The following is a 26,189-nucleotide window of genomic DNA, read 5'->3' as shown; positions in this document are numbered from 1 at the left end:
TATGTCACTTCTGGAGAAAACCTTGCAGTGATATCACGCCTATTTAGGAATCGCTGGAAAATCTATAGTGAAATCATAGTGATGTCATACCTCTCTAGGAACTGTCTATCTAGGAATCATGCATGTCTAGGAGTTGCCAGAAACTCTATGGCTTCAGCTAGAGAGGCATAACGTTCCAGGTTTTCTCCCTGGTAGCGATGTGATGCTATTGCACTGATGGTGATTTTTTTAAAACTTTATTTTTCTCCTGCTGGCCACTGGGGCAGCAGCTGGCAACAGGAACTGGGGGAGGGAGATCTCCTGCCCCCAGCAGGTGTCTAGTAGCTCTAATTACATTGTAGTAACTCTACTGAAGTTGATGTGCCTAAAACAATGTCATTCTGCTTAGGATTGCATTGTAAATATTTTACAGGATTTTCTTGTTCACTAACAACACTTTATATGGCATAGTGATAACCCACTGCATTGGGTTTCTTTGGAGAACAAGATAAACCCTTAGTGAAGCATTTAGTACTCATTGTTTGTCTCTCACCTTGGGGAGTTTTCTTAGGATGTATTCTACAGAGTTCTGCAATTAAGTTGTTAAAATATTATGTTTTACATTATTCTGGCACTCTCCCATATTCAGTGATGTCAAGAGAAAAATGTTATATGCGGTACTGGGGATTAGCTGATAACCCTTTAAATATTACTTAAGCTCCTGAAAAGGCTGGAAGGTACCCATGGTGCTAGTACAATACAACAAAAAAATTACCTTCTAAATGTTTCAAAACAACATATTATTTGTTTCTCTTCCCAGTATCCTCTGGACATGCCAGACATTCATCAGAAAAGACTGCAGAATCCTCAGTGAGACTTCTCACATTTTTTCCCTTGTGCATTTCGGAGTGCAGAAAAAAGTGGCCACAAATATAAAAGAGGGAAATGGATTTTACTTTTCATATTTTATATTATTAAATTGTTAAGAGCCCTGTGGCGCAGAGTGGTAAGCTGCAGTACTGCAGTCCAAGCTCTGCTCACAACCTGAGTTTGATCCCAACGGAAATTGGTTTCAGGTAGCCAGCTCAAGGTCGACTCAGCCTTCCATCCTTCCGAGGCTGGTAAAAGGAGTACCCAGCTTGCTGGGGGTAAAGGGAAGACGACTGGGGAAGGCACTGGCAAACCACCCCGTAAAACAAAGTCTGCCTAGTAAACGTCGGGATGTGACGTCACCCCATGAATCAGGAATGACCTGGTGCTTGCACAGGGGACCTTTACCTTTACCTATTAAATTGTTGGAGAAGCAGAAACAGGAAAATGCTAAAGCTTAATTTACCTTTACAAAAGAGCAAATCACTCTAAATTCACTAGGATTTCCTGCCAGTTAAACATAGATAGGATCAGGCTGTGTAGGACATAAGAGATCAATGAGCTAAAAATGGTAAAGCCTTTGTTCACTGGTAATTGCTATAGAAATCATTGATAACAGCAACAACAATAACAATAATAATTTATTAAGTTTATACCCTGCCCTCCCCGGCACTGCTGGGCTCAGGGAGGCTTCCGGCATATGAGTATAATACAAAATACAGTATTAATATAAAGTATTAATATCAGCATAAAAATACAATAAGACTTAAACCCAATTTACCAGAGATGGCACCAGTTTATAACTGACTTCTATAGAATGTCCTCACCAAGGAGGCTGGCCAAAGATGGAATCATAAAGGCCAATGCCCCCAGGAGGCCTGCCAGCCCAGGGCCAAGAAAAGGCAATGGCAATGGGATGGAGGCAGGTCATAGAGCAAGGAAAGCAATGGCCCTGGTTGAAGCCAACCAGATGGTTATGGGACCAGGGACTACCCACAAGTTGTTTTCAGCTGAGTGCCAGGCTCTCTAGGGGGGTGGGTTGCATTGGGAGAGGCGATCCTGCAGATACGATGGTCCCAAGTCGTTTAGGGCTTTGAAGGTAAGTACCAGAACCTTGAACCTGATCCGGTACTCAATCTGGAGCCAGGTTGTATGTGTGCTCTTAAAGGGTTCCCCGTAAGGACCTGTGCCGCTGCATTCTGGACCAGTTGAAGTTTCCGGAAGTCCTGCAGAGAGCGAGTTACAGAAGTCTAATCTAGAGGTGACCATTACCCAGGTCACTGTGGCTAGGTCAGTACAGGACAGATAGGGAATCAGCTATCAGGCTTGGTGAAGGTGAAAAAATGCCGACCGAGCCGAATTCGTGACCTGGGCCTCCAATGTCAGGGAGGCACCCAGTGTCGCTCCCAAACTCCTGACAGGGAGCTGGTACAACCTGTACCCCGTCAAGAGTGGGGAGCCTTCTTGGTCCAGCCACAGAACATCTGCCTTTGATGGGTTCAATTTCAAGCTGCTCTGTTTCAACCATCCAACCACAGCCTCCAGGCACCTAGCCATACACCCTAGAAATCTCCCAGGAATTGTGGGAAGAGGCTTGGCAACTAAGGTTGCCAACCTCCAGGAGATCTCCTGCTATTACAACTGATCTCCAGCCAATAGAGATCAGTTCCCCTGAAGAAAATGGCCACTTTGGCAATTGGTCTCTATGGCTTTGAAGTCCCTCCCTTCCCAAACCCCGCCCTCCTCAGGCTCCGCCCCAAAAACCTCCCACCAGTGGCAAAGAGGGACCTGGCAACCCTAGCAGATCCTGTAGAAGGACTTACCGTACATATTAGTATTTTCCAGTATCAGTATCTTGTATGCTGATGATTAACAGTAAGGCCAGTTTTGGAAAATTCATATTCCTCATGCATAGACAATCCTGGAATGAGCATCAATCTTCTTAGCTGAAAATGTTCAAACATTTACAGCATTGTAGAAAGGGGAAATGAATCTGTATGTTTGGGACTTGTAAAAGGGAACGCTGCTATGGAATATGGGCACAGCACAGTTGTTTAGTGGTATAAATGCTTAAAACCACTGCTTCCTCATTTTCTGAGACAAAGATTGGGCATTAAATGGCATTTTTTGTAGCTATTTTTAATGTGTAAGGTTGTTGCTTTTTGCACATTTTAAACAGTTGCTTAAACCGAGATAACATCCCTGTTACTCAGTTCAGCCAGTGTTTCGATTGCATAAGTAAGTGAGGGAAAAGACAGACACAACCTCCCCCCCCCCCTGCTTTTTTTTAGCAGTGCGGCTGATTTAGAAGTACCCTCTCTGCATTCTGTCCAAACATCCATTTCTTCTCCAAGGTTGAGCTAAAAAAATCATAAGAAACACGAGGCTGCTGCCTAAAATAGCAACCCGTGTTGAATTCTGCTCCTTTCCTTCTGTAATGAGTTACAATATACCCTGTGTCCAGATGTCTTTATGCAGAGTGTTTCCCTGCTCTTGCAAGAATCAGCCACACAAAAGAAAACAAGAAAAACAGCACAATTACATCAGGGCATGAGGTAAATTGTACTATGTGTCATTGGGGGGAAAGAAGACAGGAAATCAACATAAAGCTGCCATTCTTGGCTGCCTCTGTCTTAAACCAGTGACTGTTAAGTGGTTGAAGTTCTAAACTGCGATTGAATCCAGAGAATTGGAAGGTGATTTTTGTAGGGAGATGAGCTGTTCAGTGGAATGATGTCACCTTTGCGTGGGGAGATCGTTCTTGGTCCAGTAGGTATGCAGCTGGATGTATGTAGGCAATGGTGCTTTCCATGAGTTACATCTATATATCTAATAGCAACATGCGGCCTCCATCTGCAGTTATCTAAATCCGCGGATCAGGGCAAAACTGACACTAAACAGATTTTCTTATAAGCTTGGGGGGACCCTCCAGGTTTGCAGAAAAATCCTGTGTGCTAAGCACCATTAATAGATCACATCCAGTCTTTAACAGTTACAAGGTTTACCACCCCAGGGATAGCCTTGCCAAAGTTATCTGTGGTCTTGCAATATCTTGACTAGATTACTGCAGCCAGTTTTACATGGGGCTGCCCTTGAAAACTGTTCAGAAACTTCAGCTGTTTCAGGATAAGGAAGCTAGCTAGATTAATAATTGGAACACTCTGATTTCAGAATACATTTCCTGTGCTAAGAGATTGGCAAGATATTGATTTTGACCTTGAAGGCCTTAAATGGTTTAGGATTAGGATAACTGATGGACTTCCTATTTTAATATAAATCTGCCTGAACTTTAGCATCTGTATTAAAGGCCCCTCCCTTCAGAGGTAAGGAGGGTAGTGCTCTGAGAGTACCTTTTCAGTAAGAGCTCCCTATATATGGAACACAGATTTTGCCACACCTACATTATTTTAATTTTAGCACCAGGTTAAGACCTTTTTATTCTCTAAGGCTTTCGTGGTAGGCTAATGTTTTATTTCGGTTTTATCTGATTTTTATATAATAAATATTTTAATCAAAACGCAAAGGCTCAAGCAAGAAAAATATTCAGTACAATTATAAGAGTAGACTAAAGATCCCTTTACTTTCTGTGGGGCTTCTTCAAAGTGACCAGTTGAATTTCAGGTATTAAGTTGCACTGTTATACTTTTAATTATGGTAACTTTAGATGTCTTGAACGATTAAGCAAATCAGCTTTTGAAATTAAAAGCATTACTCCCCCCCATGGCAGATTTCCCCAAATAGTTTTAATTTCTATTTATTTCTATTTATATACTTTTTTCTCACAGTGGGGACCAAAAGTGGTGTACAAAATTGTTCTCCCCTCCTCCATTTCATACTCCCTGTGAGGTAAGTTAGACCAGGAGAGAGTGACCTGGCCCAGGGTCACCCAGCAAGCTTCCCTGGGAAAGTTGGCATCTGAACCTGGGTCTGCCAGATCCTAGTCTGACCGTCTTAATGATCGCCCCACGCTGGCTCTCAGATTCCTATGAGGTTGTTCAGTTGTTTGACTAACAAGATGATGGTACAGTAGTAGATGATCCTCCCTACCCCACTAGACTTAGTTTGCTGAGCAGGCTGTCCATTCTGGGTGGGGGGAAGGGGGGAGTGTTCAACTGCATTAGTTTGCTATTAGTTTGCTGAGCAAAGCCAGCAGGCTGTCCATTCTGGGTGGGGGGGGGGAAGTGGGGAGTGTTCAACTGCATGTCACCTGCCATTTTGTCTGACCAGACCCAGGGTACCGCATGACACTCCATATGATTTTCATGGTCCTTCAATCTTCTGCCAGGCCAGTCAAAATGTGAAGAAAAGTGCTCATCTGTGAAAAGGTTATTAGGTTCTGTCTTGCCGTGATATCGTTTCAGATTTCAGGTTTTAAACACCACATCTTCTGTAGAATTGCAGCGCTATCCCTGGCAGTCTCTAGCTCAAAGAGAGGGAACAGAAGCAAAATATGAACAGCCGGATCACCCTACATTTATAAGAGCAACCATACTATTCAACTCTTTAAACTCTTTGGCAAACTTGAAATGTAATATGTTTTAGCAAAACTTCATTAAATATCTTCCAGTCGCTTTTATGTACTTCATTTCCCATTATGCCAATTATGAAGACACTGTGTCAAGGAATAAAATTAATTACCTGTAATTCTTGTTCTCAGAAGACAGCCACATGAGCTTGAGAGTCAGGGTCTATTGTGCAAGAGTAGAGATGTGTTGTGACATTTAGCTCATATTTCTCCAGAGGTTTCGCCTTTCTAATCATCCTGCACCTCCCGCCCTGTTCTTCTAGTGATGAAAAAAATTAATTGTTGCATCACAATTTACAATCATGGAAGTAGCCATGATATAAAAGCACTGCTAGTGCTTGGTCCAACCATTCTTTGCGTGACCAGCCCTCGTGAAGTCTTACAGAGCAGAAGGACTGGTTCCCAATGTTTGCACTGTTGGACGTTCTTGCCTGAAGGGACAGGCAGATAAAACAAAGAACCTGATGCTACACCTTTGTAACAAGCATGGATATGTGACACACTGGAAAACTAGGACAGTTTTTTTAAAAAAAGAAATATTACTAAGAGTTTATCATAGAAATCCACATTACTACAGTAAAAACTTGGTGGGTCCCCCCCCCCGTTTGTTTTTACAAAAATGGAAAATGAGTTGTTCAGACTTTTCAGAGTTATCTTACTGTGAGGACTTATATGTATGTCATTTTCAAAGAAACAATCTTTATTTTAATTCAGATCACACGGTGGCTGCTGCTAAGTATGCCAAAGGCAGACAGCCAAGCTATTTCTTTAGAGTAACTTTCCAGAATAAATGCAGAATTCATAAAACATCTTTAATGCCCATGCTGTCCTGGAAATAAGCTCGGCTTACTACTAAAATGATGTCAGAGGACTGGGCAACATTTCAGTGAATTCAAATAGCAAGGTTTAGGGTTAGATTTTTCATGTTAATTGGCTACTTGAGCAAAAAAGGGTATTTGAAAAAAGTAGCTTCTCTGAGATAAGTACTATTGTCTATAACTTCAAATAATGTTTGTAGCATGCACCAATTCCCAGAACCTTTAACTAGAAATTTCATGATCAAAAGACAGGACCAACTTTAAAAAAATATATATTTCTTTCAAAAGCAATAGGGGGAAAAAAATTAAAAAGAAAAAAATTCAAAATTCAACACCTAATAAGAAAAATAAAAGAAAAAAGTATATATAAATTAGAAACACAAATATTTTAGTGGTGGCAGAGCTACATATATATTTCTAAAAATCTACAAAAGATTTACAGATATCTAAAAATAAATCCATATGCAGTTGTCGTCTATACACCATGTGTTCAAATGTTGATAAAGTCGTAAGGTCCTCAATCCATTGATTTATAGGAGGTGAGCATTTATCTTTCCAATGTTACCATATAAGTCTTTGAGCTGTTGTAACGGCATTTTCATTGACCATCAATGACCATCATTGACCTTCCCAATGCGGGCAGATAGTTTAAAAGGAACTGTCTTCTCGAGCTATCTGGGATTGTGGTTCATTGTTGGGGGGGGGATCTCCATGGGAGTTGGTGTGACCCTGTGCTGGCATAGGTGCCACTTTGTCATGGGATGAAGTGGTAAACATGCCTGTGCGGGGGCAGACACGCTGGCATCCGGGAGTGACAGAGCTTCACAGGCCCCCGCCACCAGCGCAGCCAGTCCAGGAACTAAATCCCAGAAGAGAATGGTCACGAAGGCATAGGAGAGGCATTCCCTGGGATGGAGCTGCATTTAGGCAGCTTCCACAGCCCTTTCAGCCCGGGAACGCCCCCTTGAGTGACCTTTTTTGGAGTTTAAACATCTCCCAGATTCTTGGCTAAACTCTATTATAATTCCAATTTTAAAAAAAGGTAGCCCGACAGCGCCTGAGAACTACGGACCAATAAGTTTACTTTCTATACTAGGGAAACTGTACTCTAAACATCTGCATTTAAAGCTATCTGAATGGATGAGCACTCAAAGGCTCCCAGGGAAAGAACAAATTGGTTTTGGGGTGAACCATTCGACCTAAGACCACTGAATCTGAGTGACCTTTTTTGGTGGCGTAGCCTCGTTTTTTTCAATGGGGAATTTCCCCCCATTTCCCCTTATTTTATTTTTTAAAGGCTTTCCCCCCCTCCATGGCAGCCAGAAAGCCTCAGAGGAGGCAGAGAAGCTCCACCACTCCCGGCCACCATGGATCTACCCCCCCCCCACTTTAGGAATGGGCTACCCGCCTTCTCAAATCTTGAAACTCTTTTGTGATATCAAATAGAACATACTGGTAGGTATGTAATACTGTTCTCTGATCAGTTCTAGATAATGTATCAGAGGCCTAGCATATTCCTCTTGCCTCAGCAGTGTATGAACCAGATTTGCCAGGTCAAGCCTGATAACCAGCAGAAGGGTTGTGGGATTGGGGACATGGGGGCATTTGGTTTCACCATAGAATTTCATGTGGTTCCTGGAGCCAGAAGTGACATACCAACATAGAGGATGCTGGTGTGTTTTTTTCTCCCCTGCCACTCACAGTGGTGGTGGACAATAGCAGTGATTAGTGGGAGTGTGTGCTGGTGTCCACTGACACTCAGCTGGTTGGTGGGTGGAAGCAGGCCAGCGGAAGGGGAGGGAGCAAGCCATGTGATGACATCAGTTTTGGGGCAAGTGCTAGAACATGCCCCTGGTGGGATGCCGGTGTTTCTGCATCAAGCCAGAAGGGACGTCATTGCGCAGGGGACACAGATTGCCGCCCTGAACCCATCTCCTTAACGCACACGAAGCAGCCTGATACTGAATCAGACCCTTGGTCCATCAAAGTCAGTATTGCCTACTCAGACCGGCAGTGGCTATCCAGGGTCTCAGGCAGAGGTCTTTCACATCACCTTAAAGTGCCTGCCAGTTGCCAGGTGGGACCTGGCAACCCTAACCATCATGGGAATTCTAGCAATCTTAATATGAACTGATCTCTGGACTGATCAGGTCTAAATTTCTGTTCTTGCTGTACTTCAGCTCCAGAGTCCAACCGATACCAGCTCCTTGAGTTTCCATTTATCCTACTTCTGTAGGCCTAGATTCAGTTATGGCCACCCAAAGCTCTCTGGGTCCTGATTTATGGGTTCAGTTCAGCAAAGGAATTTTAATTTGTATTTTGCCTTGAGTATAAGGAGATAAATTAGTAGACAAATACTTTAAACAAATACGCCATTGCTAAGTAGTTGGTTTGCTTCATTGAAATTTCAACCCTTTTCAGTGTGGCTTATGGCCTTAGTTATAGGGCCTTGGTTGACTAATGTTCTTTGACAGTCAGTTGATGGGTAGTGTGATCTGTTGGTTCCTTTGAATCTGCCAGAGGCTTTTAATATTATCAGCCATTGCATCATTCTGGGCTGTTTGGCTGTGGTGAGTTTGGGTGTGTAAGTGCATTGTTTTACAGTGACTCCATCCTACCTAGCAGTTAGATCCTAGAGAGCAGTGTTGTTTTTTATGGGCTAGTTTTGTATGTGGGCTTTTGAACTAATAGTATTTTTGTGATTTTAATGGTTTTATATTGTTGTCTTTGTGCTTTAAACTGTTTGTTGCCCTGAGTCATTTTGTAGAACAGGATATAAAAGCATTAATTAGTAATAATAATATCAATGGGACAAAACAGAATAGCAGTGCCATCCTAAGCAGAGTTACTGCCTTCAGTAGATTTAGAAAGATGTTACTCTGCTTAGGAATGCACTGTTAAATTTGGTTGTATTTCTAGAACATCTCATCTAGAAATCTCCACCAGGGGTCGACATATATATCTAGGGAGAGAGAGAGAGTTAGCCTACAGAGGAAAGGAGAGCCTCAGCATGGTGTAGTGGTTAAAAGCTGTGGTTTGGAGCCATGGACTCTGATCTGGAAAACCGGGTTTGATTGCCCACTCCTCCACATGAGCAGCGAGGGCTATTCTGGTGAACTGGATTTGTTTCCCCTCTCCTACACATGAAGCCAGCTGGGTGACCTTGGGCTAGTCACAGTTTTCTCAGAACTCTCTCAGTCCTACCTACCTCACAGGGTGTCTGTTGTGGGGAGGGGAAGGGAAGGTGATTGTAAACTGGTTTGATTCCTCCTTACATGGTACAGAAAGTCAGCATATAAAAACCAACTCTTCTTCCTCTTCCTCCCCCTCCTCTTCTTCTTCTTCTTCTTCTGCTGCTGCTGCTGCTGCTGCAAAATCTTCCCATTTTTTTTCTCCCCCAGGAATATGGGCAGTCTTTTTGTGATATTGAAAATAGTAGATTATGCCAAAAGGCATAGCAAAAATCTACTTGATGTCATCCCAATCTGGAATATATTCAGAATCACTGAAGCTGAACTATGTCATGATAGGTTGTATTGGAATACAAAATAATATAGATCTGGTAATCCCATGCTCCAGTGGCCCAAGATGTTTTCAGTGTGTGCAAAGCAACCAAAGAGACATTTTATCCCATATAAATTGCATATTTAGTAGGTTTAATTTGACAAAGAATCATGGGAGAAACTTTTAAGTGGAACAGGCAAACGATATAAATTAATCTTGGACAAATATGCATAATGACCGCTACTGTTCTCCTAAGCAAATGCAGAGATAGTGGATGTCATCTTGCTTTGTTTTTTTAGTTGTTGTTTTTTTGTAGCACATTCTTGCATATGTGGAACTCGAAGTGTTGGAGTGGTGTGTCTTTTCCCATTTAATGCACAGGCTGGATTTTCTCACTGACAGCAAATTTTATCTACTTATAGAATGCATGAGTCACATTTTCCACTCAACAGTAGTGTTAAAAGTGACGTTGAAGAGCATATTAAAAAGTGGGCAATTTAAAAATACATCGGCCTTGCCCATGCATGGACTGGAATTGGCCACGGCGGAGGGAGCGGGGATTCAACCAGGGGTCAGTGGGGGCTTATAGGCTGCACTGTGGAAGTCGATACGTCCTGTCAGTGAACTTGCTTGACTTTAAAAGTATATGGAGAAAGCCAAAAATATTATAGTACACATATTTTCCCTCTGTGTATTCATCTTACTCAAGAACGTGCCGTTTTTAATTTGATTGGAATGTTGGCTTTATGAAATATATAATTTATTTATTGGTTTGCTAGAGTGCATTTCAGTTAGCCTTGAAATTTTTATTCGCTGGTTAGTAAAAAGAAAGAGAAGCCTTTTGCTAGCTATTTAGGAAATGGCATGCAGTCCAGCCTTGTATTTCAACTGGATAGTCACATTCTTTGCAAATGCTGCTCACCAGTATGCAATCAGAAAAAGAAATTTTCATCATGCCAGAGAATAGAAACTAGAACCTAGAAAATGGGGAAGGGGGGGAATCGTTAAAAAAGTGTGCTTTGTTTTTTGCAAGCCTATTTAATTTTACTCAGATCAGTGTATTCTCTGGTAGTGCGTCCGTGAAAGAATAAAAAAAAAAAACACTTGTTGCTTTTCATAGGAGAGCTGTATGTTTATTGATACTTTTTATTTTGTCTCATAAACCTTTGGGGTTACAGTCTAATTATTGCTGATCCTGACTAATGGCTCTTTCAGGGATTATCTCTTACAGTGTCAGCCATCTGCTGTGGTTTAGTATAATGAACTAAGTGGGCACAATTAAGGGTTAGCCTTAAGTTAAAAACAAAATTCTTATGTCTCTGTCTCGCCATACAATGGCAGACAATGTGGATAAATGCCAGTATTGTAGTTACATTGATCTACATTTAGTAAACTGTATTAAAGCTTATGCTTACAATTCAGCATGTAATGAACAAGGGTTTTTTAAGGGGGTTATTTATATTTTATGTAATTTGCTTTTTTAAACATACAGTAGCTCAACATTTCCCAGTACCAATTTCATTCTCCCCTGATCCCCTCTTTAAAAAATAAAAAAAATAAATCTAATTCAATTCCATTTTAATTCTTCCTTCTTTATTCTCTGCTCTTATGACAACAGTCTTGAGCACAAACAGTTCCAACAACAGAACAACAACAACAAAAACAGAGCAACAACAATAAATATGCCTTTGACAACTTGGGCATCATGATTCCATTTTAAAATACGAATGAGAATATTTTTACTTGTAATATTTTAAATTAGTCCTCTGAGTCATTATATAAGCCACATTCAGATGTCACAACAAACCTCTGTTTGTGATAGGCAGGAATATGTCTTATTACCCATGCTCCCTCCCTCCTTGTTTGTAACATGTTGTACAGTTTCCTGGTTTTGGAGGTCTTCAAAGTCCAATGACATCCAAATGCAGGCATCTAGGTAAATTCATCTGAAGAAGTGAGCGGTGTGTGGCTCACGAAAGCTCATACCCTACCAAAAAATATTTTTGTTAGTCTTTAAGGTGCTACTGGACTCTTGCCCTTTTCTACTACTGCAGACAGACTAACACGGCTACCCACTGTGAATTAGGTAAATTCAAGTTTGATTCTTTCCCACAAACTGGGATTCTAGACTGGAATTAAGCTGTAGTGGTTAAGAGCAGTGGTTCGGAGCGGTGGACTCTGATCTGGAGAACCGGGTTTGATTTCCTACTCCTCCACATGAGCGGCGGAGGCTAATCTGGTGAACTGGATTTGTTTCCCCACTCCTACACATGAAGCCAGCTGGGTGACCTTGGGCAAGTTACAGCTCTGTTAGAACTCTCTCAGCCCCACCTACCTCTCAGGGTGTCTGTTGTGGGGAGGAGAAGGGAAGGTGATTGTAAGCCGGTTTGAGTCTCCCTTAAGTGGTAGAGAAAGTCGGCATATAAAAACCAACTCTTCTTCTTCTTCTTCTTCTACCTGGCCACTATGGTCAACAGGTGCCTGCATTCAGACATCACAACATTTTTGGAGTTTGATCAAAAGCCTGGTGCACAAAAGAAAGGGAGGGGGGGATGGAGGGATGATAATGCCTGTCAGTCACACACAAACCAAGACTTGTTGTGAAGTCTGAAGGCAGCCATAGAATATCATGCACTTCACATTATCTTGCATGGAAGTCGTGCAAGTGATTTAATTGTATATTTTAGCATTTATTATGAGGTACTCCAATGAGTATTGGAAAGAGTCACATATTTATCACATACCATTATATAATACTGTTTATTTCCATCATACCAGCAAGGACACATATAGAATACAGGGGAGGGGCTGTGGTTCAGTGGTAGAGCATCTACTTGGCATGCAGAAGGTCCCAGGTTCAATCCCTGGCATCTCCAATTAAAGGGAGCATCTTCTTGGCATGCAGAAGGTCCCAGGTTCAATCCCTGGCATCTCCAATTAAAGGGACTAGGCAAGTAGGTGATGTGAAAGACCTCTACCCGAGACCCTGGAGTAGACAATACTGACTTTGATGGACCAAGGGTCTGATTCAGTATAAGGCAGCTTCATGTGTTCAACGGTAATACAAGCCATAAGTATGATTTGCTTTACCATTCTTTGCACTTTCCTGTCAGCTGTTGGCCAGGAATGCCTATACCATAGTGCACCAAGCTATATACCCTCCACTCTATCTACCCCCTGACCAGGATAGTCCCAGGCTAGCCTGATCTTGTCAGATCTCAGAAACTAAGCAGGGTTAGCCCTGGATAGTATTTGGATGGGAGACCTCCAAGGAATACCTGGGTCATGACGCAGAGGCAGTCAATAGCTAACCACCTCTGAACATCTCTTGCCTTGAAAACCCTATGGGGGTTGCCATAAGTCAGCTGTGACTTGATGGCAAAAAAAAAAAAATCTACCCCACAGGTCTGCTCACCTGGGCCAAATGTGTAGGGTATTTCTGTTGTGTCCACTACAATGAAATAACTTCAAAATTTGCATTACTGTTAAAATGTATAGGCGGGAGGATATTTCAAAATTTGTACAAAATTATCTCAGTTTGGATCCAAAACAGTTTTTCCACAGGGTAAGTGAAATTTCCTCACCTTCCCTCTCCTGAAATCCCAGTAACAGGATTAGGGGTGCATTTTGGGCTAGTGGGGGAATAGAGAAGTGGGAATCTGCTCCATGGATGGAAATCCTTGTGCCTGTTGAAACACTTGTGTGGGTCCAAGACATCTTTAGGGTCTAAGCCAGAGACCCATGCCTCTTAGTTTTTCTGAGAGTTCTTCCCCTGTCTCCCAAAAAAGAGATTATTGATCCTGTCAGGTTTGACAGCTCAGATCATCTGTTCAGGGAATCAAAAAGAGACAGTGAGGGGAGCATGGCAGCAGGTATGTTGTGTACATGTGTGGCTCATTAGTTTGGGGCAAGAACTGTAATGTCAACTCAACCATATGGGTTTTGCTGCCCCTCACAGTTTCTTGCTGTACAATCCAAAGCAGAGTTACATCCTTCAGAGCCCAATGACATTGATGTCTTAGAAGGGCATGATTCTGTTTAGAATTGCTCCGTTAGTTCAGGCGTTGTAGCTACCATTTTAAACCTGTACCTAGAAAGGTGTATTGAAATCATTAACATGCTTTTGATAATCCTTTGAAACTCCCGTTGATGCAAATATTAATGTGTCCTTTTCTCTTGCAGATATGGAGTCTGGAGAGCGGTTAACATCGACAGCAGCAGCCTCCTCTACTACAACTACGTCATCTCCTGCATCTTCAGCATCTTCTGTTGTTTCGGCAGTTTCCAAAGGTGGCCTTTCCACTGGAGCTGCATCACTTAGCTCCACAATCAACACCTGTGGTAAACATTGCCTTATTTATTATATTGTTCAGTGTCATTTGCTTGTATCGTTGAGCTTTATTTTGAAATATTTGCATATTTTGGAGTTGATCAATAGGACTTTTTAGTTTTACACAGAAAATTTATGCGGTAGCTAGTTGTACAGGGGGGAAATGCACCTAATGTAGCAAAAGACACCTGTCCTGCATACTGAAATTGATGCCCTCCTAAATAAGGAAGATATTTGCAAAGCAACTGTATGAGTACTATCTTCATTTTAATGTATTATTTTCTTTAACATGTTTATATGCCACTTTTTTCCAAGAACACGGGACTCAAAGTGGCTTACACACTTCAAAGTCGCAGGCAATCAAAAATCAGAATAGGATCATATATCATCTCTAGGCAGGGGGTGAAGTTGCAGCTCTGCAGGTGGAATGAGGTGGTAGAATCTACAGGCTGTTCCTGGGTGGTGCATGATCTGGAACAAGAACATTCTCCTCCCACTCTCACAAGACCTCTGGGTCTCGCAAGACATCTGCTTCCAAGCTAGTGCTGATCACATGGACTGTAGACCCTCTACAGACACCACCATCCATGTGATTGGTGGCAACCACCCTGATTCGTCCTAGCCAAAGGACGGTTCTGTAGAGTATTAAAAATGCCCCATACTGTAAATCACAAATGTTTTTGTGCTTCCTGTTTTTGCTTTGCTGCCATAATGTCTAAAGGGAAAATTAGTTTAGATTCATAAGCCAGATACGTATCTGAAGCTTGCAAATCTTACCTGTGCAATTTTCCTTTTGTATATTAAAGCTCCCCAGGGCACCTGCAGGTGTCCAGGTGGCTACACTTGCTGCAGTGGCCCAAATTGCCTTCAGTACAAGAGATAAAAGTACATTTGGGTTTAAGTATGCAGAATAAAATTACCGTATTTTTCCATGTATAAGACTACATTTTTTTCTTTAAAATTTTGCCCCAAAATTGGGGGTTGTCTTATACACGGAAGACGACCCCTATTTTTTCTTAATTTTGGATTTAAAAAAAAGGGGGTTGTCTTATACATGGGGGCGTCTTATAGACGGAAAAATATGGTATCCCAATCATGAAAGACCTTTCTTTCCAGTCCATTTCATAAAATCATAGAGTTGGAAGGGACCACCAGGGCCATCTATTCCAAGCCTCTGCTCAATGCGGTAAATTCACAACTACCTCCCCCCCCCCACACACACCCAGTGACCTATACTCCATGCCCAGAAGATGGCCAAAAAAACAACCCCTCCAGAATCCCTGGCCAATCCGGCCTGGAGGAAAATTGCTTCCTGACCCCAAAGTGGTAATCGGCATTTCCCTGGGCATGTAAGAAAGGGCCACGAGAGCCAAACACTGATGCAACCCTTCCTGCCCTCCCTAACACATGATGATGCCAAGTCATTTTAATTATGCTGAACTGATTGGTCTGGGAAGATCTTTTCAATGAAGAAACTTAAATGTCCCATGCTATCTTTATTACTGATCTATCTTTATTAACACATCTATCTTTATTATTGATTTCTGTATCTTTACTGATTAAGTATACTATTATTGTTTCAGAAGCAAAAATATTCCGATCCAATAATAAATTTTCCTGCTTTCTAAGATATGTCAGAAAGGTACTGTTCAAGAAATATTTTAAACAATATGCCCCTCCTGTTAAACAAAGCTTCTGCCTGAAATGTTGAAGAGTTACTATAAGAGTTATACATGACCTCACTCTCTAAGATTTTGTGGTTGGCTCTGCCTCTTGTGGAAGCCATTTTTTGGTTGCACCCACCATCCAGTGTCTGAATTCCAAAGGTGCCTGGTTTTTGTTGTTGTTGTGAACCACTCAGAAAGTTGGTTCTTGTAGGTTATCCGGGCTGTGTGACCGTGGTCTTGGTATTTTCTTTCCTGACGTTTCGCCAGCAGCTGTGGCAGACATCTTCAGAAGAGTAACACTGAAGGAGGAGTGTCCTTCAGTGTTACTCCTCTGAAGATGCCTGCCACAGCTGCTGGCGAAACGTCAGGAAAGAAAATACCAAGACCACGGTCACACAGCCCGGATAACCTACAAGAACCAATGAACTCTGACCGTGAAAGCCTTCGTCAACACTCAGAAAGTGTTTGCTGTTCTTAGAATTAATTGATGGTATTTAGATTGTCCTTCATGGATAGGGTGAGATGCTTTTCATGTAACTTTAACCATTGCCTGATATAGCCAATAGTGAGTTCTAATGCTGGACATTAGTTACTTAACATTACTTAACCATGTTTACTTAAACCTAACTTTGTTATCTGAACTATAAACTAATAAGAGAAGATCCAGATCAAATAATTGGTTGAGCTCTGACTATGGGAGTCCAATAAAGAGTAAATTTAACCATGCTATTAGCTGTAAATGCAGGGAAGGCAGCAAAGCATAGCCCGATTTTGTCAGATCGTGTAAAGTAAAAACAGCTCTCACAACTACCGGCTCTAATCTGGACGATCAGGATAGCTCCCCAGGTATTGCAGAATGAATTTCCTCTCCACAACCTACCTCATTTGAGTTTACCAAGTCTGGTAACATTCCCCCACCACCACCACTGACCCAGGCGGGGTGGGGGTGGGGGGCTTTCTTTCTTTCACTCCTAACTAGTCAACTTAGTCAGAAGCGCCTTTATGGATGGCCTGCAAGCCTTTCACCTGCCATCTCCCACTCCTTCAATATGGGGATTGCAATGTTATATGTTGAGCGACTCCCTGGTTCCTCCCAAGATTACAGCACACTCCATCAGAAGCTCCACTACTTTGGCGGCATTTGACCGCCAGGTGCCAGTTGAAGAAATTTCCAATATTCTATCTATACATTTGTCTGTCATTACAAGCTGCATTTGTATTCATCAGCTGATGAAGCCTTCAGCCATAGCATCTTGCATAGTGTGGCGGAAGACATCTAATACCCACCCAGGAATGCCATTTTCTCCAGGTGAACTGATCTCTATCGGCTGAAGATCAGTTGTAATAGCAGGAGATCTCCAGCTAGTACTGGAGGTTGGCAACCCTAGCCAGGGCCGAAATGGCCCTGGCCCTGGTCGAGGAGAGCCGGACAGTCTTTGGGCCAGGAACCACCAGTAGATTGTTGCTTGTGGAGCGTAATGCTCTCTTTGGGATGTACCAGGAGAGGCGCTCCCGTAGATACACTGGTCACAGACCGTGTGAGGGTTGAACCTGATCCAGTACTCCACCTGGAGCAAGTGCAGTTGACAAAGCACTGGCTGAATATGTGCTCACGGCGGGGTCCCCGTAAAAACCCACATTGCGGCATTTTGAACCAGCTGGAATTTTCAGGTCAGTCTCAAGGGCAGCCCTACGTAGAGTGAGTTACAGTAATCTAGACTGGAGGTGACTGTTGCATGGATCACCATAGCTAGATCATGGTGGGAAAGGTAGGGCACCAGCTGCCTAGCTCAGCAGACATGATAAAATGCCTCCTTGGCTGCGGCTGTGACCTGAGTCTCCGTTGATAGGGAGGCATTAGGGTTACCAACCCCCAGGTAATAGCTGGAGATCTCCTGCTATTACAACTGATCTCCAGCCGATAGAGATCAGTTCACCTGGAGAAAATGGTCGCTTTGGCAATTGGACTCTATGGCATTGAAGTCCCTCCCCAAACCCCGCCCTCCTCAGGCTCCACCCCCAAAACCTCCCACCGGTGGCAAAGAGGGACCTGGCAACCCTAGGAGGCATTAAGGATCACACCCAGGCTCTTGACGGCAGGTGCAGGTGTCAGTTGCCTGCTGGAAGCTGGTACCCCGCCTTTGATCTACCCCTGTCTAGCCATAGGACCTCTGTCCTACTAGTGGACACGGGAAAAAAAGACAGTCGCAGTCACTTGCAGTAAGTCAAACCGATTAAATCTCTACTTAGGTTTCCACTGGGGCAAAATCTTGTACAACCAATCTCAGAGGTTCAAGAAGTGAACATACCAGCTTAATTCTCAAAACTGCTCTTCAGGGTCCAATATGGGAAAGGAAGGAGATGGTTGCACAAGATCTTGTGTGTGTATGAGCAAACTAGAACAGCATCAGAAGTTGCACAAAATCTTGCAGTCTCTCCCCACAAGCTGAGAACTATGCTAAGTAGATTTCTTTTTCTGTTTTTGCATCACTGGATCCAACCCCTAGACAAAAAAGCTGAAAAAGTGAAAGGCTTTAAAAGCTGGATCCTAAAATAGATCTTTCCTGTATTCATTATAGAACCTAAAATTCACTGGGATTTATATGATGCACTCACATACCAGTAATGCATTTTGAATAGACTGGGTAGGGGGACTTTCAGTCTTTTGTCAAACTGCATAATATTGCAGTGAATGTTCACTGATAGTTATGTCTCTGAACAATAGCCAAATATTAGCTTTGTTGCTGCAGCCGTGCAGCAACTCACATGCGATTGTATTTTACTCAGCATGGATCAATAAAATCTAGAAAACGATACATTTACAGGATATTGCAATACCAAGATGAAAAGTAATCTCATCCTTTCCCTTTCTTTTCAATTTCCAGTTCTGTTCTTCACACGGCCTTGGAAAAATATATGATAATTCGTTAGTTTATCAGTCTCCCTGTGCTATGTGCCAAAAAAAGAAGGGAAAAAAAAGGAAATTCTGTTTATATACTTGACCATTTATCCTTTGCAGTATTAGCAGTATTGTTTCCATTGATATAAAGTCGAAAACACCTTCCTCTCAGCTTGCAATTAGAGAGGTTTGGGTTTCCTTCAGTTCAATATAATTATTTCCTTTGCAGTAATCAATAGTCTATTAAGCAAGCTTGTAATAAACTTCTGTATTTCTCCTGCACAAATCCCAAGATACAGATTGAACCCAGGCTGGAACCCTAGGTGTTATGCCAGAGAGATTGTATTACAGATAATATGTTATTTGTGGGTACTCTGAAATCAGCTATAACTATATAGAGTGACGTTAGGGGGGAAAAATACTCTTCCAAGTGCTTGTAATCTGAGTACAGTAATTATGCTACATACTTTTTCTACACTATTTTTAATCATTACAAGCCTGAATTGTAAGCCACTTTCGCGTGAGCAGTCTGTATTCCCATGCACTTCAGTGGAACTTCCCACGGGCTTTTTCAGAGGATATATTATTAGCAATGATTACAGAAATGCATCTCAATCTCTTCTACGTATGTAACCTCTAAAGTGCTGACACATGAATTTCACCCACAGTCAGACTGATGTACTGAAGTGAACCCTAACACAAACCCTTGTTCAATGACAGAGCATTTGAATGAGCCCCAGAACTGTCTGGAATAAGCAATTTGTGGATTCTAGCCTAAGGCTGTAGAGGTAATGTTTGAGCTTTGAGTCGTGTGCTTTAGTTAATATATAGTTAATATATTTAAAACATGCAGTCTACGTTGCACATCACATATTTTGACTTTAACTCACTCATATTCTTCCTGATCTTATGCACACTATTCGGGAAATAAGCTTACATGGATCAAGTACTGACCCTACTGAAGTCTCTTGGTTGGACATCTTCACTCTACCGTGAGATTGTACATACGCAAAGATGCCTTTAAATGAGCAGGGCTGTATTTGTTTTTAGGATTACTCTGTGAGACTCAGGTTCAAAAACTAGTTAAGTTACAGGATTTACTTCAGGACATTTGAACCCCTCTGACTTCTAACATCCAACTCTGGATTTACTGATTAGTGAATTGTAAGTGAAGCTTGAAAAAGACTGGGTGCACAAATTTCATTCTGCTATTATGAATGAAAAATAATAGTAGAATTCATTATAACATATGCTTAGATTTTTAATAAACCAACTACAAATTTTAGTCTTTATTTCATTCTGGTATAACAATTGTTGTGTTTTAATGACCATAATTTCTCATTTTTTAAATAATGTAACCTTTGAATATTGTACTGAATTGCTACCAATGTTAAAGTCAGAGATCTTTATTTCATGATGATTAGCTACATCTTCCCTGTTTAACGTAAAGGACTTATTTGTCAGTATTACAAATTTACATCTGTGTTGGAAGACATGTTTCAACAAGCCAGTCAAAGATTAATATTCTTTTAAATGAAGAAGAGAAAGCATATGTCGTTTCAAGTGATGTTGCCGTGCTCATCTCAGATGTTAGAGAAGTGATACAAGTAAAGCTTTTGGTCAGGCCAACCCAAAGTTACCTCAGTGAAAGATATCACTTTTCCCTCCTTTATGAGGTTGTGAGAATTTTTGTCCACACCTTTCACAAAAGATAATGCCCTCGTATCTCCAGTATTTTATACATGAAGTTACTGGGAGGAAAAATCTAACTGATCAGTCTTCTGCTGCTTTTGCTTTGCAAAGGATTTTGTTCACCAATGTTTTATGTTTAACGCATTAGTTAAGTATTTATCCCTTTTAGTTCTTTCGAAAAGGCTTATTATAGTGCAGCACAAAATTCATTAATATTAATAAAGGCATTTGCCTTTATCGTTCCTTGTTACTAAGACACCAGCACTGTCGAAATGGATGCTGGCCTTTTGGGTAATACTTTCAATCATTTATCTATGTACTGGCTAGTAGAATTTCAAAAGCTTTGCTGAAAAATATTCAACCTATTATAATGTAAGTCAAGAGTCTTAAGCAATGTAGTTTTGTATTAAATTTCATTATGCAAAACATGCATACAGAAAGCTGGCACCTTTAAACGAGAATGAAAACTAAAACCGAAAAATGAAAGGAAATACAAATATTCATCTCTAGCCAGAATATTAATGTATTGAGAAACAAAAAGATAATGAGTCGAAGTAGAGAGTCGGTATTATTCAGCACACTGTCATATGACTTGCTTTGAGGTAAAAAACCCAAACATACTCCTTTTCGAACATGTTTTCTTAAACACATATTTTAAAATTAATACCTTTTGTTTCCTAGGCACATTTGAATCTTGTGTGCATTTTACATAAAAAATATTTGCAAGAGCTCAATTGCAAATGTTATACAGAATTATTTTTATGAGTATTTTTGAATGGAATTAAATAGGTCTAAATATTCTTAACATTTCTGTCAGAATTGATTTTTTTCCAGCTCTAGTTTGCATGACCATGAAAAGAACCCTTTTAAATGTACTTCAGCCTTGGATTTCATATAATTTTAAAGTGATTTTTAAATGTGGGAGACATTAAATCTAAGGTCAAAGCATCTGCATGGCACCTTACCTTGGGTCAGTTTTGAAAGTTGACTTGACCTACAGCAGGTGACTTGCTGTGCTTACACTGAAAATAGGTGAGAATAATTGCCGGTGTCACTTGGGGTTGACTGGCCATTTAACTTTCAGGGAAATTTCCTGGTGGGCCACTGCCCTAGAGGGCCACTGGTGGCCAGAAGCAAGTAGAGCCAAGCCCCAGCAACTCTGCTGAAGCCCCGGGGGCCACTTGGCTGAGACCCCTCATCAGACAATGTCAGTTTTTTGTCACCTCATCAGCTGTCTTCTCCTCCTGCACTGCTTCCAGTTTGGCTATGATTGCCATCTCCAGGTTGCCTGAGCATGGGAAGGGGAGGGACTACAATGGGGTATAATGCCATAGAGTTCACCTTCCATGAAGGCCAAGTTTCAACAGCACTTTTCTCCTCCATGAACATGTCCACTCCCCTCTTAAAGCCTTCCAAGTTGGTAGCCATCACCACATCTGGGGCAGGGAGTTCCACAATTTAAGTATGTGTTGGGTGAAAAAATACTTTTTATCTGTTTTGAATCTCTCACCCTCCAGCTTCAGCAGATGACCCCATGTTCTAGTATTATGAGAGAGGGAGAAAAGCTTCTCCCTGTCCACTCTCCATACCATGCATAATTTTATAGACCTCTATCATGTCTCAACTGCCTTCTTTCCAGGCTAAACAGCCCTAGGCATTTTAACCGCTCCTCATAGGGCAGTTGCTCTAGTCCCCTGATCATTTTGGTTGCTCTTTTCTGCACCTTCTGAAGCTCTGCAATATCCTTTTTTTATGTGTGGTGACCAGAACTGTATGCAATATTCCAAGTGTGGTCTCACCATAGATTTTTACAAGGGCAGTATGATAGCAGCAGTGTTTATGATAGCATGATAGCAGCAGGATCTGTAGTGTTTAGGGATTTTACTTTCATACCAGCATTGCCCATGTGTTGCTGCTGCACAGGCCAAGTGGCTTGGTGGGCAATCAGAATTTATCAGGATGCAAATAACTTAGGTGCCTTCTGTATGCATTCACAAAAAAAGCGAATCTGGTAACCCAGGTTTGGGTTCAAGAAGAATTCAGTCTGTAGATGCAAACAGGGAAGTTGGTAACATTCCAAGATAGGGTTGCCAACCTCCAGGGAGGTGGCTGGAGATCTCCCGCTATTAAAACAAATCTCCAGGTGACAGAGATCTGTACCCCTGGAGAAAATGGCTGCTTTGGCAATTGGACTCTGTGGCATTGAAGTCCCTTCCCTCCCCAAACCCCACCTTCCTCAGATAGGCTCCACCCCCAAAATCTCCAGGTATTTCCCAACCTGAAGCTGGCAACCCTATTCCAAGAACTCTGAATGAAATATCTCCTGTGAAAAGTATTATACTTTGCTGAAGTCCCTCTCCTATGAGTGACCGAGTGGGCTTTCCTCAATGACTGTTTGTTTTTATAAAGTAAATGCAGTTTCATCTGAGAGCACTTAAATGGCTTCTCTACTATGGACAATTCAAAGAGTAAAGACTGTTTTTTTAGAAAGGTTGTCAGTGGTTGTTCTATGAGCAAAGGGCGAAGTGATCCAATTGGCACCACCTAGCGGCAAATTATAAACATCACAAGCATTATACTGCAGCATATCTAAACAGCCAAAACGGGGAAGAAATTTGCTTCCTTGAGAGGATGCATTATTAAACAGCAGTATGCACTGGAACACTGGTAAACAACGAGAAAATAATGAAACAATTAGTTTAACATATTATGTTCACATTGATATTAAAGTCCTTTTATTCTCCTGTTTTGAATATAATATCAAAACAATGAATGTGAGAACAGCTGATGCATTAATAGCAAATCTGTGGAAGACCGTCTTTGCCAGTTTATATCCATGTATTGAAATCTGAGTCACTACAGATTTATTTCCCGTTAGTAAAAGGCATCATTCTTTGATTTGTCCTATTGAAGTCAAATAAAAGAGTTGTATGTAAGCTAATGGGAGAAGAAAGCTGCTGTTCATTTCTAAATATCATTGTAAGCACCTGTGGTTAATATTGCACAGATGTATAATAAAAAATACAGCACCTCTACAGTACCTAAAATTATGATGTCGATAAACATGATGCCTTTCGTTCAAGGCTATTGAGCTTGTTAATGTATTTGGATAAGCCTGGATAATAAATGTAAAAAAGACATAAAACTGTTCTTAAAAAAACCCAAAACTTTTCGTATGGTATGTTTATATTGCAGGGCAGAACGTGACGTGATGAGCATGTGTTCTTGACAGCTCATTTTGAAATGTTGTTTTTTTCCCCTTCAGGACATTTATTCAGAACAGCTGGGGATCAACCGTGTAACCTGTCCACAGTGTCGAGTGCCTTCCCAATGGTCAGCCACCCAGTCTTTGGTCTACATACAGCCAGCTCAGGGCATACAGAATTTGGGGGCTTGGGGACACTTGGTACGCCCACAGCCTTAGCAGCACATCCCCAACTAGCACCTTTTCCAGGTAACCGCATATGCCAAGATGCAACCGTGAATGTTCCTAAAACAAATAGGTGCTGATTATAGAAAATTACAGGATGGTAGAAGTCAGATTTCTTTTTCCCCCCTGTTCTAACCATAGGATTAGGATGTGATCAATATCCAGGATCTTCCTGGTTATAATTTATAACGCAAGTCAATGACGGCAATAGTACAAACTGATATTTTGGGTGATGAACTATGATCCTTGTACAAATCACTGAATAGTAATCTGTCAGATACTTGTTCTTAGCCTCAATCCAAGTGTTGCCGTTTCCATCTGAACTCTGAGATTCCCAGTTGTGATCATTAAGTTTAGTAGAAAATAAAAGATGTTTAATTGCAATAATGACATGGTAGTAAATGAGTGTGGGATTGTTGTTTTTCCGCTGATTTATAAAATTTACTCTGATAATACTTTCATGCCTGAATTAACACGAAAAAAGAACCAGAACCGCCCTATTGGTGTTGAGATGTTCAAAATTGGACTGGTGGAGCTTGGCCTGTTATGTGAAAACCAGACTAAATTAGTGAAAACAATGAAGATTTATGATTAGATTTCCTGTCTCTATTTTCTTTAAAAACAGCCAAAGTGAGGTAAAGGGAAGATGGGATTCTGAAAAAGGGTTAACTCACCTCCCTTCTTTCTGTAATGCCAATTAAGTTCGGTTACTGCCTGCTGCTTCTAAGAGAAATTTAAAGAGATGGAAAATATTCTGCCTAGTATAGTCCTATTTCCCATTAATTTCAACTCTCAAGTATGTACTTTCAAGTGATTTTGTGTAGGTTTTTCACTCTTTATTGGTGAGGGCTTGACAATGACTTCAGCTTGGCTATTGCCACTTTGGATGGGGTTCTACATCTTGTGGTTAATTATTGGAAACCTGAGAATTAGGGTTGCCAACTTCCAAGTGGGAATCAGAGTTACAGCCTAAGGCGTCAATAATACAACAAGTTCAATATTTCCAAAAACAATAATGTGGCTATGGTCCAGTTGTAACTGTCTTAAGAATGGCCACAAGTGAATATCCAATTATTTAATAATGTTAGAAATCTCAGGGGTTAATTATTTTCTAGATATTGACCCTGTGACAGCGTTCTAGCTCATTGATTGTTCTCTGTTATGCCAAACAGATTGGGCAGTTGTGCCAATTTTGTCTATAATAGGTGTTGCTGTTGGATCATGGTATATTTGTTCTCGCTCTGTTTCTCACTGTTAATCAGAGATCCAGTCTTTCAATCAGGGAGGAGAAATCCTTTGCTTTAGTGGCAATTGTACCCTAGGACTCTCTTAAGAGTAGTCCCTTCAGCAATTCTAATCTGCTGTAGAGCAATTGGCTTCCATAAAAGCCTACCACAAGCTTTAACTGATCACAGATCTCTTGGGCTGTAAGGTGGTTCTTTTAATTTATAAGCTCCAGTTCTATTGATCAGTAGATGGGGTAGTTCAGTTGTTCAATTTTATATTCCAGCATTTAATATTGCTGGCCTCAATAAAATTGGCTTAGGTTGCATTCATGTTGGTACAAATAAATCTCAAGCAGGGTTTTTTGTGCTATTACTAGGATATCATCATTTGCTACCATAAACAGCAATGAATAATTTGTCATGAGATTTGATTCTTGCATACAAACCAGGATGGTAACAGTGCAGGCCTAAGTAGGGTTATACCCGTCTAAGCCCATTGAATTAAATGAATTTCAGAGGCTGTAACTCTTCCTAGGATTGGAGCATACGTTATGGTTTGATCCATAATTCTAAGGTTTGTCGAATCCTGACTTGTAGGCAAGAAAAGAACCACTATGGGTTAAACACCTCTATTAAAACACACAAGGAAGAAAGGAGAGAGAGTGCAAAATCAAGAACGTCTGAGGCAAGAGTTGCCAACCACAGCTGGCAACCTGCCAGAAGAAATCCAGGGCAGGGAAAATCTTGGCAGCATCAGTTCAACATGTGACATCACTTTGAGCACAAAACTGGAAGTGATGTCATTGCGTCGGGACAACGCTCTGAGATTCACCCCAATTAGTATGGTTTAACCATAGACATTGAAGAGCAACCCTCCCTCCCATTTTTCCTCCACTGGCTTGTGAAGTGGCAGCAGGTAACAGGAGGCTGATGCCAGGCGGTCTCCCATAATAGCGGGAGTCCTGCCCCCTATTTGAGGTTCTTTCTTGGACCAAACCAACAAGGCTTGTTTCGTAACTTGAATGTACCTGTAATACATAGTAGAAACAGAAGTTTTGAGGCACCCCTGTCAGCAAACTGAGCAGAATTATGGGGATGGGAGCAAGGAACTGCTGGATTGGGCCATCTGTTTGCTCTCTTAGAGAATTTATATGTGTTTTTTTACCGATCCATTTTCTTCTTGCTTTATTAATTTTCTGGAGTAATATTAACACCACTTTCACACCACATTTGCCATTTCACGTGGACA

At 41.3% G+C, this 26,189-nt stretch overlaps 1 protein-coding gene across 9 annotated transcripts in view; it reads left to right on the top strand.

The window, feature by feature from the left end:
- The window catches only part of BAZ2B (bromodomain adjacent to zinc finger domain 2B), a 179,218-nt gene that overhangs the window by 52,919 nt on the left and 100,110 nt on the right, over positions 1 to 26,189 (top strand). For 7 of the 9 annotated variants that reach the window (XM_056861596.1, XM_056861595.1, XM_056861592.1 and 4 more), the window contains exons 2-3: positions 13,879 to 14,037; positions 23,550 to 23,738. In XM_056861596.1, coding sequence (XP_056717574.1) covers positions 13,881 to 14,037; positions 23,550 to 23,738 — 346 coding nt within the window. In that variant the 5' untranslated portion in view covers positions 13,879 to 13,880. The remainder of the gene's footprint in view (positions 1 to 13,878; positions 14,038 to 23,549; positions 23,739 to 26,189) is intronic. The other 2 variants (XM_056861597.1, XM_056861594.1) reach the window with 1 other exon arrangement.

This window comes from Euleptes europaea, chromosome 15 (genome assembly GCF_029931775.1).
Source record: "Euleptes europaea isolate rEulEur1 chromosome 15, rEulEur1.hap1, whole genome shotgun sequence".
NCBI classification, from domain to species: Eukaryota; Metazoa; Chordata; class Lepidosauria; order Squamata; family Sphaerodactylidae; genus Euleptes; species Euleptes europaea.
Note: the sequence above shows the minus strand (reverse complement) of the source record. Positions and strands in the feature narration are given on the sequence as shown.